The 13,205-nt window shown below is 41.7% G+C and overlaps 1 protein-coding gene across 1 annotated transcript in view; it reads left to right on the top strand.

Moving 5' to 3' along the window:
* TTL (tubulin tyrosine ligase) overlaps positions 1 to 8,865 on the top strand; it is a 44,730-nt gene extending 35,865 nt beyond the window's left edge. The window contains exons 7-8 of the mRNA XM_025354837.1: positions 4,652 to 7,823; positions 8,134 to 8,865. Coding sequence (XP_025210622.1) covers positions 4,652 to 4,766 — 115 coding nt within the window. The 3' untranslated portion in view covers positions 4,767 to 7,823; positions 8,134 to 8,865. The remainder of the gene's footprint in view (positions 1 to 4,651; positions 7,824 to 8,133) is intronic.
* Positions 8,866 to 13,205: the final 4,340 nt, after the last annotated feature.

The raw sequence follows: 13,205 nt of genomic DNA, 5'->3' as shown, positions 1-13,205 counted from the left end.
GTTCTAGATCCTTGAGGAATTGCCACACTGTCTTCCACAATGGTTGAACTAGTTTACAATCCCACCAACAGTGTAAAAGTGTTTCCATTTCTCCACATCCTCTCCAGCACCTGTTGTTTCCTGACTTTTTAATGATCGCCATTCTAACTGGTGTGAGATGGTATCTCATTGTGGTTTTGATTTGCATTTCTCTCATGGCCAGTGATGATGAACATTTTTTCATGTGTCTGTTGGCTGCATAAATGTCTTCTTTTGAGAAGTGTCTATTCATATCCTTTGCCCACTTTTCAATGGGGTTGTTTGATTTTTTCTTGTAAATTTGTTTAAGTTCTTTCTAGATTCTGGATATTAGCCCTTTGTCAGATGGGTAGATTGTAAAATTTTTCTCCCATTCTGTAGGTTGCCTGTTCGCTCTGATGGTAGTTTCTTTTGCTGTGCAGAAGCTTTTTAGTTCAATTAGATCCCATTCGTCAATTTTGGCTTTTGTTGCCATTGCTTTTGGTGTTTTAGTCATGAAGTCCTTGCTCGTGCCTATGTCATGAATGGTATTGCCTCAGTTTTCTTCTAGGGTTTTTATGGTTTTAGGTCTAACATTTAAGTCTTTAATCCATCTTGAATTAATTTTTGTATAACGTGTAAAGAAGGGATCCAGTTTCAGCTTTCTACATATGGCTAGCCAGTTTTCCCAGCACCGTTTATTAAATAGGGAATCCTTTCCCCATGTCTTGTTTTTGTCAGGTTTGTCAAAGATCAGATGGCTATAGATGTGTGGTATTATTTCTGAGGGCTCTGTTCTGTTCCATTGGTCTATATCTCTGTTTTGGTACCAGTACCATGCTGTTTTGGTAACTGTAGCCTTGTAGTACAGTTTGAAGTCAGGTAGCGTGATGTCTCCAGCTTTGTTCTTTTGGCTTAGGATTGTCTTGGCAATGCGGGATCTTTTTTGGTTCCATATGAACTTTAAAGTAGTTTTTTCCAATTCTGTGAAGAAAGTCATTGGTAGCTTGATGGGGATGGCATTGAATCTATAAATTACCTTGGGCAGTATGGCCATTTTCACGATACTGATTCTTCCTATCCATGAGCATGGTATGTTCTTCCATTTGTTTGTGTCCTCTTTTATTTCATTGAGCAGTGGTTTGTATTTCTCCTTGAAGAGGTCCTTTACATCCCTTGTAAGTTGGATTCCTAGGTGTTTTATTCTCTTTGAAGCAATTGTGAATGGGAGTTCACACATGATTTGGCTCTCTGTTTGTCTGTTATTGATGTATAGGAATGCTTGTGATTTTTGCACATTGATTTTGTATCCTGAGACTTTGCTGAAGTTGCTTATCAGCTTAAGGAGATTTTGGGCTGAGACGGTGAGGTTTTCTAAATATACAATCATGTCATTGGCAAACAGGGACAATTTGACGTCCTCTTTTCCTAATTGAATACCCTTTATTTCTTTCTCCTGCCTGATTGCCCTGGACAGATCTTCCAACACTATGTTGAATAGGAGTGGTGAGAGAGGGCATCCCTGTCTTGTGCCAGTTTTCAAAGGGAATGATTCCAGTTTTTGCCCATTCTGTATGATATTGGTTTGTCATAAATAGCTCTTATTATTTTGAGATACATCCCATCAATACCTAGTTTATTGAGAGTTTTTAGCATGAAGGGCTGTTGAATTTTGTCAAAGGCCTTTTCTGCATCTTTTGAGATAATCATGTGGTTTTTGTCTTTGGTTCTGTTTATATGCTGGATTACGTTTATTGATTTGCATATGTTGAACCAGCCTTGCATCCCAGGAATGAAGCCAACTTGGTCATGGTGGATAAGCTTTTTGATGTGCTGTGGGATTCGGTTTGCCAGTATTTTATTGAGGATTTTTGCATCACTGTTCATCAGGGATATTGGTCTAAAATTCTCTTTTTTTGTTGTGTCTCTGCCACGCTTTGGTATCAGGATGATGCTGGCCTCATAAAATGAGTTAGGGAGGATTCCCTCTTTTTCTATTGATTGGAATAGTTTCAGAAGGAATGGTACCAACTCCTCTTTGTACCTCCAGGAGAATTCGACTGTGAATCTGTCTGGTCCTGGACTTTTTTTGGTTGGCAGGCTAGTAATTATTGCCTCAATTTCAGAGCCTGTTTTTGGTCTATTCAGGGATTCAACTTCTTCCTGGTTTAGTTTTGGGAGGGTGTATGTGTCCAGGAATTTATCCATTTCTTCTAAGTTTTCTAATTTATTTCCATAGAGATGTTTATAGTATTCTGTGATGGTAGTTTGTATTTCTGTGGGATCGGTGGTGATATCCCCTTTATCATTTTTTATTGCGTCTATTCGATTCTTCCCTCTTTTCTTGCTTATTAGTCTTGCTAGCGGTCTATCAATTTTGTTGATCTTTTCAAAAAAGCAGCTCCTGGATTCATTGATTTTTTGAAGGGTTTTTTGTGTCTCTATCTCCTTCAGTTCTGCTCTGATCTTAGTTATTTCTTGCCTTCTGCTAGGTTTTGAATGTGTTTGCTCTTGCTTCTCTAGTTCTTTTAATTGTGATGTTAGGGTGTCAATTTTAGATCTTTCCTGCTTTCTCTTGTGGGCATTTAGTACTATAAATTTCCCTCTACACACTGCTTTAAATGTGTCCCAGAGATTCTGGTATGTTGTGTCTTTGTTCTCATTGGTTTCAAAGAACATCTTTATTTCTGCCTTCATTTCGTTATGTACCCAATAGTCACTTCAAGAGCAGGTTTTTCAGTTTACATGTAGTTGAGTGGTTTTGAGTGAGTTTCTTAATCCTGAGTTCTAGTTTGATTGCACTGTGGTCTGAGAGACAGTTTGTTACAGTTTCTGTTATTTTTTTATTTTTTATTTTGTTTTGAGATGGAGTCTCACTCTGTCACCCAGGCTGGAGTGCAGTGTCACAATCTCGGCTCACTGCAAGCTCCGCCTCCCAAGTTCACGCCATTCTCCTGCCTCAGCCTCCCAAATAGCTGGGACTACAGGTGCCCGCCACCACACCCGGCTAATTTTTGTATTTTTAGTAGAGACGGAGTTTCACCGTGTTAGCCAGGATGGTCTCAATCTCCTGACCTCGTGATCCACCTGCCTCGGCCTCCCAAAGTGCTGGGATTACAGGCGTGAGCCACCGCACCTGGCCAATTTCTGTTCTTTTACATTTGCTGAGGAGTGCTTTACTTCCAATTATGTGGTCAGTTTACTTCCAATTATGTGGTCAATTTTGGAATAAGTGCAATGTGGTGCTGAGAAGAATGTATATTCTGTTAATTTGGGGTGGAGAGTTTTGTAGATGTCTATTAGGTCTGCTTGGTGCAGAGCTGAGTTCAATTCCTGAATATCCTTGTTAACTGTCTTATTGATCTATCTAATGTTAACAGTGGGGTGTCAAAATCTGTTATTATTGTGTGGGAGTCTAAGTCTCTTTGTGGGTCTGTAAGGACTTACTTTATGAATCTGTGTGCTGCTGTATTGGGTGGATATATATTCAGGATAGTTAGCTCTTATTGTTGAATTGATCACTTTACCGTTATGTAATGGGCTTCTTTGTCTCTTTTGATCTTTGATGGTTTAAACTCTGTTTTATCAGAGACTAGAACTGCAACCCCTGCTTTTTTTTGTTTTCCATTTGCTTGGTAGATCTTCCTCCATCCCTTTATTTTGAGCCTATGTGTGTCTCTGCACGTGAGATGGGTCTCCTGAATACAGCAAACTGATGGGTCTTGACTCGTTATCCAATTTGCCAGTCTGTGTCTTTTAATTGGAGCATTTAGCCCATTTACATTTAAGGTTAATATTGTTATGTGTGAATTTGATCCTATCATTATGATGTTAGCTGGTTATTTTGCTCATTAGTTGATGCAGTTTGTTCCTAGTATCGATGGTCTTTACAGTTTGGCATGTTTTTGCAGTGGCTGGTACTGGTTGTTCCTTTCCATGTTTAGTGCTTCCTTCAGGAGCTCTTGTAAGGCAGGCCTGGTGGTAACAAAATCTCTCAGCATTTGCTTGTCTGTAAAGGATTTTATTTCTCCTTCACTTATGAAGCTTAGTTTGGCTGAATATGAAAATCTGGGTTGAAAATTCTTTTCTTTAAGAATGTGGAATATTGGCCCCCACTCTCTTCTGGCTTATAGAGTTTCTGCCGAGAGATCCGCTGTTAGTCTGATGGGCTTCCCTTTGTGGGTAACCCGACCTTTCTCTCTGGCTGAGTGGCAACCAGTTTAAGAAATGTGGTCACAAAATAGAATTTCTAGGGCAGATTTTGGTAAAAAAACAAAAACAAGAAAAACTGCCAGGCACAGTGGCTCATGCCTGTAATCCCAGCACTTTGGGAGGCCGAGGTGAGAGGGTTGCTTGAGCTCAGGAGTTCAAGAGCAGCCTGGGCAACACAGCAAGACCCTGTCTCTACAAAAAATTTTGAAATTAGCTGGGCACAGTGGTGCACACCTATAGTGCCAGCTACTTGCGAGGCTAAGGTGGGAGGCTCCCTTGAGCCTGGGAATTTGAGGCTGTGGTGTATGTACCATGATTGCGCCACTGCATGCCAACTTGGGAGACAGAGTAAAACCCTGTCTCAAAAACAAAAAAACATTTATTTTTTTTTGCTTGCACTTTGATGAACATCCTCAATGATATTTTTTAAAACACATTCCAGGAAGCTCTATGCAGAACTGTGCCAGGGCATCGTGGACATAGCCATTTCCAGTGTCTTCCCGCCCCCAGATGTGGAGCAACCTCAGACCCAGCCAGCTGCCTTCACCAAGCTGTGATGGAGGGGCGCTCCCTGCTGCCTTGGAAAAAGCACGGGGTCCTGCTCCAGGGAACGGTGAAATGACTGGATTGCTCTTTATCCAGCCCACAGCAGGGGAAAGAAAGGCCACTCGCAAAGATGAGATGGAAGAAGGCACGTGAGCAGAGGATGCAGCTCCCGAAGACAGGGTTGCTCAGGGGGCTTCCCAGGTGGAGCACTCAGCAATGCTGTTGAGACATTTGAAAACAACTTTGGTACACAAAGGCAGCCTTGTGAGCAGAGCTCCTTCCCCTCTCCCCGGGAATGGCAGGGCACTGGGACCTCTGGTCGGTGCCTCCCACCCACTGCAGCCCTAGTGCCTTAGCTCCATGCCCGGCTGCAGCCCCACTGCTCTGGACTGTGGATTGGACGTTAGAGCATATTGGAGGTTGCCTGTGTGTTCCCCGCCCATCCCTTCCGTAACGCTCTGCCACTCAGCTCTGGACAAGCATGCACCAACAGTCCTTAGTTTTGTTTTGTGCACTGGCCTCTCGGTGAAGGTGGTTTCCCGCATCACCTTCCTGATGGCGTTTGGTCAGTCACCTGTCAGGGTTTGTGTGGGTTGGGCCCCAGAACAGCATATGCTGCCCTAAGTCTGCTCTCTGCATGTTTTAGAAACAAAGTGGCAAGTCTGCCCTGAACCTGTAAGCATCAAATAAGCATGAGAGAGAAAAAAAACATGATATATTGCTTTACTTAATAGGTTGAATATGGTAGATCTTTGAAAATATGATGATTCAATTTTCTCAATTTTCTTTTGACCAAAATTCTAAATGCAGTTTTGCCTAGTTCCTTTTTTTTTTTAAAACCTTTGTAAAAACCTCTCTGAGGATCAGGAGTCAGTAAAATTCCACTCCCCAGTGGCCCTGCCCCAGACAAAGGTTGCTTTCCCCCTTTTTGTTCTTTTTATGCCCCAAGCACTTTCTGCAGTAGCTAGAGGGACAGGTTTCCTTCCAGGAGGGATGTGAGTTCCTGTGCCTGTAGGCATCAGGGGAGTATATGTGAGAGTATAGGTCCTGCCTGAATGGGAAAGTCTTCTAAACTGGGAAAGAAGTGGTTTCAGCTCCACACAGCGTCTTGTAAGTCTCTACAAATGTGTACTGTTAGAAGTGGCTTCCACTTACTGGATTAACTAATACTTTATAGGCTTTTCAGGAGGCCACATCACTAGCAGTAGGGAGAACAAGATGTCATTTGTGTTCAGTGTAAGCTGAGTAGACAGGCCCTTCCTAGAGTGTCCTGGAAATCACAGCAACCCATTGAAAACTGCCCTCCCCACCAGAACGTGCTGTGTTCTTTCTTCATGGCTATGTGTGCTCCATTCCTCGTTTCTGCTTGGCTCAAGAAAACATTTCTGCAGTCAGGTGAGACTTTTACAAAAGAGGAGAAAATCATTGCCTCCTTGAACATGATGAGATGTGAGAACTTACAATGAAAAAGGCAATAATGATAGAAATTATTTCTTAGGTGCAGCAATAGTTGATAGGATGTGAGGGTGTTACCTTGGGGTGAAATGGAGAAGGTCCCAGGTGAATTGGCTCTCATGGAAATTTGAAATTACAAAATAAACGTCCTGGGCATTACCCAGAATACAGATTTAAAAGTTTGCCTGTAGAGCAAAATAAAAGTCAGTTGTAATTGTTAATCTTTGAGGCCCAACGCAGCTGATGGGTTGGTATTTGGGAAATTCAGAGAAGGGAATGAGATCTGATCAGATCCTGGGAAGATGTATACCCAGTTAGAACCTGTAGGGTTCTGGGTCCCTGGCAAGTCTAGGTGGGCGGGTGACAGAAAAAGCATGGGCGTTTTTGTAATGCTGTCACATGCTAACACAGGTTTGTAATTATCTTTTGGACCCAAATTATAGAGACATTCACGAGTTTTCTAGCCCTCACAGTAACAGAGCTAAGAATTCAGATGTCAGGAAGTCTGTGAATCTTGATGGATTTTCTGAGAAACCTGGTTCAATGGCATATATATGAGGGAAGTAAGACTTTTAAGAAAAGAAAAAGTTATGCCTCATTCCTCATATGGCTTCCAATAAGTATCTTAGGCACTTATTTTGTTTATAAATATTTTAAAAATTTTTTAAATTTTATTATTTTTTACAAGGACGTGGTCTCATTATGTTGCCCAGGCTGGATCGCAGTGGCTATCCGCAGTTGCAGTCAGCACACTGCAGCCTCGAATTTCTGGGCTTGAGTGATCCTCCTGTCTCAGCCTCCTGGGTAGCTGAGACTACAGGTGCACACCACCAAGCCTGGCTTTATGTATTTATTTCTGTTCATGTGGAATGATTGGTTCAGAACTGTTCCTTTCCCTTCCATGATGTCCTTGACACAGAAGGTCATGCCTGGCTCGCAGTCAGGCTTCATACTTTTGGTCCATGTAAGTGCTGCCCGTTGCTGGGGGAGGAGTCATTGTTTATTTGGAAATGTCAGTTGCAATCATGGTTCTGTCATTTGACTGCACAGTATCAGAGGAGCCTGTTAACCTCTCTGTGCCTTAGTTTCTTAGCCCACGAAAGAGATCATTGCCTGACCCAGGGACTACCTCAAGGGCTTTTGGTGAGGACAAGTGACAGTAGGAAGATGCAAGAGCCTTTAGTACCAAGGTTCTCAACACTGACTACATGCTCGAATGACTTGTGAAGCTTTTAAAACATGTTAGTGCCCACTCTTCCCCTCTCTGCCCGGCCAGTGAAATCAGAACCTCAGACAGCAATATGCCTTGAGATGCCTTGAACCACACTTGAGAAGGAAGGACAAACACATTATTACCTTGGAAGAATTGCATAAGGCTTATGACTTAAAAAAAAAATTCTTTTTGGAAACACAAGCATTTCTTTAAGAATGACCAGATGTTGCCACATGTATTTATGACGCAAGCAGGTGTTATCTAAGCAGTTTCTCTGTTTGCTTGTCGTAGCGGCATTTGGAAACTGGAACATGCTTTCATTTACGTAAATAGTTTATGAAACTTTGACAACAAATGTAAACAGACATGAAATTATAAATCTGCTAAATATGTATTAAGGGTGTTAATTTTTTTTTTTTTTTTTTGAGATGGAGTCTCACTCTGTCACTCAGGCTGGAGTGCAGTGGCACGATCTCGGCTCACTGCAAGCTCCGCCTCCCGGGTTCACGCCATTCTCCTGCCTCAGCCTCCCGAGTAGCTGGGACTACAGGCGCCCATCACCACGTCTGGCTCATTTTTTGTATTTTTTAGTAGAGACGGGGTTTCACTGTGTTAGCCAGGATGGTCTCGATCTCCTGACCTCGTGATCCACCCGCCTCGGCCTCCCAGAGTGCTGGGATTACAGGCGTGAGCCACCACACCCGGCCAAGGGTGTTAATTATTGAGAGAAAGTCCCCTGCCCCCGCACTCAACTCCTATGGCAATTATGAACTCCATTTTACCAAGAACATTTAAGTGCCTCAGCATCTGTGTGATGTAGTGGAGCAGGTGCTGGCATAGGTACCAGCTGACATGATGTGTCACTAGCTCTGCGGGATGATTGCCACATACATGGAACACCTGAGAGTGCTGGAAATGTACTGGGATTGAAGCTTCAAAGTGTGTTTGCATTCACAGTGGAGGCTACATCAAGCAAGGGGAGGTCCAGCCCTCTTGCAGGCGTGGTGAGAGGTTCTACTAGCAAAGACACAGGCGCCGGAGTGAGTCCCATGTAGCATGCGGGTGCTATAGAGAAAATTTGGGGATATACATGGCTCTGATCCTGGACACAAAATCTGTACTGGAGAGGAAATGACTGCTGAAATAAGGCAATTGTATGAATATTTAAAATGCCTGGAATACTGAAGTAAAGTAATGATATTTCAAGTGTTTTTGTGCCCTTTCGTTCTTGTAGGTACTGACTGTCCTAGGATATCACTGGTCATTTAAATTCACCATATAATTAGCTGGGCGTGGTGGCGCATGGTGGAGGCTGAGGTGGGAGGATCACTTGAGGCTGAGGTGTGAGGCTGCTGTGAACCATGTTCACACCACTGTACTCCAGCCTGAGCAAAGAGCGAGACCCTGTCTCAAAAATAAATACATAATAAAGTAAATATAAATCCATGATGCCGTTACTCAGGGGTAGACGGACTTTCTGTAAAAGGTCGGATAATAAATCTGCTAGCCTTTGCAAACCATATAGGGCCTTTGTTTTTTTTTTTCATACTTTTTGTTTTTTTCTCCAGCTTTTAAAAATACAAAAACTGTTCTTAGCTCATAGGCCACATAAAAGCAGGCCAGATGTGGCAGTAATTTGCTGACCCCAGGATGTTACCCGATAGATAAGCCAACAGATTGTCCTTCAAAACTGATGAGCTGCTCAGTGAAGCACTGAGACTATTTCAGCTGCCAAAGTCCCAGCCCATCTTTTCTTACATGTCTTGTGTATCGAGTTCTTGCAAAGCATTTCACCAAGGCCAGGTTTTTAAATACCTATAAACCTCACACACCTCAGGTGCTTAGTCTTGTGGATAGAAAGAGTTTCATTAGTGCACATTGTTATTAACTTGTAACTTCTTGTGCAATAAGGCTGAATGCTTTGAACATCTTTACTTTGTGTGGGTTGGCCTGCCTTCTGTGGCCGCTTCCACTTCCTAAATACACCTCTGGCACAGGAAAGGTGTCCATGCCAGAGGCCCAGAAGCCCTGGCACCCCGCTCCGAACAGGTTTCAAATGCAGCATGACACATTCCCAGTGGACTCAGAAGAGATCGCATGGGCACGGTGCAGGGGGCAAGCAGACATGGACCCAGGCAGGCAGCTACTTAGGCGCCTGAGAGTGGACAGGTCCAAAGCCTTTGGAGAACTTCTCTTAAAGACTGGTCCCACTTGCTGTCCTTCTCCTTAACCTTAAGTTCTCCCATAGCACAGAGGTGTAGTAATATTTTAAAGGTGTTTTCCCCAAGGCATCCCTCCATATCTTAGTCTATTTTGTATTGCCGTAACAGAATGCTACAGAGAAGTGTATTCGGCTCATGGTTCTGGAGGATGAAAAGTCCAATATCAAGGGGCCATATCTGGTGAGGGCCTTCTTGCTGCCTCATAGCATGGCACAAGGCATCACATGGCAAGAGAAGAAGGGAGTCTAACTCATCCTTTTACCAGCAACCCAGAAAAAGAAAGAAAAAGAAAAAAAGAGAGAAAGTAAGGAAAGAAAGGAAGGAAGGAAGGGAAGGAAGTTTATAAAATAGAACCAAGTAGAAATTTTGGAGTTGCAAAGTACAAAAATACAAACGAAAAATTTACTTGAAAAGTTTAAAAATAGGTTTGAACTGGTAAAAGAAGGAATCAGTGAATTAGAAGCCATTTGCAATTATCCAGTCTGAGGAACAGAAAAAAAAAAACAGCAAAGAAAAATGATCAGTGCTTGAGACCTTTCAGACACCATCAAACATACCAACATACACAAAATAGAAGTCCTAGAATGGAGAAGTGAGAGAGAGGGAAGGGGATAAAAAATATATTGGAAGAAATAGTGGCCAAAACCTTTCCCACTTTGAGGAAAAACATTAAAGTGAATCCAAGAAGCTCAACAAATTCTAAGTAGGAAAGACTCAAAGAGTCCACCTTGAGACACACCAGCCACTAAGAAAATAATTTTAAATACATAGTAAAAAATGACAAGAAATGGAAATGTTACACTAGAAAATATATATTTCAGAAAAGAGAAGGAAGTAATGAAAAATAGAGGAGAAAAAAAGGCAAGAGGCGTAGGAAACCACAGTAAAATGGTAGCTAAATCCTGCCTTATCAGTAATTTCATTAAATGCGAATGAATTAAGTACTCTATGAGAAGGTAGAGACTGGCAAATTGATTTTTTAAAAAATCATGATCCAACTATATGCTATCTACAAAAAACACTTCATTTTATTTTTATTATTTAGAGACAGAATCTTGCTCTGTTGCTTAGTTTGGAGTCTAGTGGTGTAATGATAGCTCACTGCAGCCTCAAACTTCTGGTTTCAAGTAATCTTCCCACCTCAGCCACCCAAGTAGCTGGAACTATAGGCACCTGCCACCATACTTGGCAATTTTTTTAGAGATAGGGCCTGGCTTTCTTCAAAACTTGCCTGGCTAATTTCACTTCACATAATGATCTCCAGTTCCATCCATGTTGTTGGAAGTGACAGGATCTCACGCTTTATGGCTGAACAGTACTCCATGGTGTGTAAGCAACATATTTTCTTTATCCATTCATCTGCTGATGGACACTTACGTTGCTTCCAAATCTTGGCTATTGTAAACAAGGCTGCAGGAAACATGGGAGTGCAAATATCTCTCCAAAACAAATTTTTTTTTAATTTTATTTTTATTTTTTTTAGAGATAGGGTCGTACTTTGTTTCCCAAGCTGATCTTGAACTCCTGGCCTCAGGCAATCCTCCTGCCTCAGTCTCCCCTGACTAGCTGGGATTACAGGCATCAGTCAATGCACCTGGCAAAACACACTTTAGATTAAAAAACACAAATAGGTTGAAAGTAAAATGATGGAAAAAGATATACTTTGCAAACAGTAACTCAGAGAACTGGAATGGCTATACTAATATTAAACAACATAGGCTTTAAGAAAAAGATTGTTTCTACAGACAAAGAAGGACTTTTTAAAAATAGTTCCAACTTTTATTTTAGATTCTGGAGGTACATGTGCATGTTTGTTACATGGGTCCTGAGGTTGGGGAACAGATCCCATTACCCAAGTAGTGAGCATAGTACCCAATAGTTAGCTTTCCAATCCTTGCTCCCCTCCCTCCCGTCTCCCTCTTGTAGTCTTTAGTGTCTCTTGTTGCTGTTTTTGTGTCCATGTGTATCTAATGTTTGGTCTCCGTTTTCTGTTCCTGTGTTGTTTCACTTAGGATAATGGCCTCCACCTGCATCCATGTTATTGCAAAGGACATGATTTCATTCTTTTTTCTGGCTGCATAGTATTCCGTGGTGTATATGTACTACATTTTCTTTATCCAGTCCACTGCTGATGGGCACCTAGGTTGATTCCATGTCTTTGCTATTGTGAATAGCACTGTGATAAATATATAGGTGCGTGTGTCTTTCTGGTAGAATGAATTGTTTTCTTTTGGATATATACCCAGTAATGGGAGGCTACGTTGAATAGTAGCTCTGTTTGTTTGTTTGATGGAGTCTCGCTCTGTCACCCAGGCTGGAGTGCGGTGGGCGTGATCTGTGCTCACTGCAACCTCTGCCTCTTGGGTTTAAGTGATTCTCCTGCCTCAGCCTCCCAAGTAGCTGGGACTACAAGCGTGTGCCACCACGCCCAGCTAATTTTTGTATTTTTAGCAGAGACGGTTTCACCATATTGGCTAGGCTGGTCTTGAACTCCAGACCTCGGGCGATCCGCCTGCCTCAGCCTCCCAAAGTGCTGGGATTACAGGCGTGAGCCACCGTGCCTGGCTGCTCCATTTTAAATTCTTTGAGAAATCTCAAACTTCTTTCCACAGTAGCTCAACCAATTTACATTCCTGCCAGCAGTGTATAAGCATTCTCTTTTTTTCCACAGCCTCTTCAGCATGTGTTATTTTTTGACTTTTTAGTAATAGCTATTCTGACTGGCATGAGATGATATCTTGTTGTAATTTTGATTTGCATTTCTCTGATGATTAGTGATGATTAACATTTTTTCATATGTGTCTGGCCACCTGTATGTCAAGGACATTTTATATTGATAAAAGGATCAGTCCATTAGGAAAATATGACAATTACAAACATATGTACCTAGCAACACAGCCTAAAGATACATGACATAAAAACTGAGAGAACTGAAGAAAGAAACAGGCAATTTAACTACAATTAGTCAGAACCCTCAAAACTCCATTTCAGTAATAGCTAGAGAAACTAGGCAGAAGATCAACAAGAAAATAGAAAACACTATAAACCAACTAAACTTGACAAATATCTACAAGGCACTCCACCCAACAGCAGCAAGATACACATCCTTCTGAAGTGCACCTGGAACATTCTCTGGGGTAGATCACATGCTAGGCCATAAAATAGGTCTCAGTAAATTTAAAAGAATTGAAATCATACTACATATGTTCTCTGACCACGTTGGAATAAAATCAGAAATCAATAACAAATTTTGTCAATTTCTGTATTAATGAAATATACAAGTAAAGAGGTTGGAATAATCCTTTTAAAACTCCCCACAGGGAAAAGCCCAGGACCAGATGGTAAGCCAGATGGTAAGGAATTAACACCACTATTTCATAGAGTCTCCTCAAAAATAGAAGAGAAGAAAATACTCCTCAATTGAGAAGAGTGTCCTCAATTTTATGAGGTCACTCTTAATACTCTGATACCAAAACCAGACAAAGATGTCACAAGAAAAGCAAATAGAAGACCAATAATCTCTTGGGAATACAAATGGAAAAAATCTTCAACAAATTACT

The sequence above is a fragment of the Theropithecus gelada genome, chromosome 13, assembly GCF_003255815.1.
Source record: "Theropithecus gelada isolate Dixy chromosome 13, Tgel_1.0, whole genome shotgun sequence".
In the NCBI taxonomy this organism is placed as follows: domain Eukaryota; kingdom Metazoa; phylum Chordata; class Mammalia; order Primates; family Cercopithecidae; genus Theropithecus; species Theropithecus gelada.
Note: the sequence above shows the minus strand (reverse complement) of the source record. Positions and strands in the feature narration are given on the sequence as shown.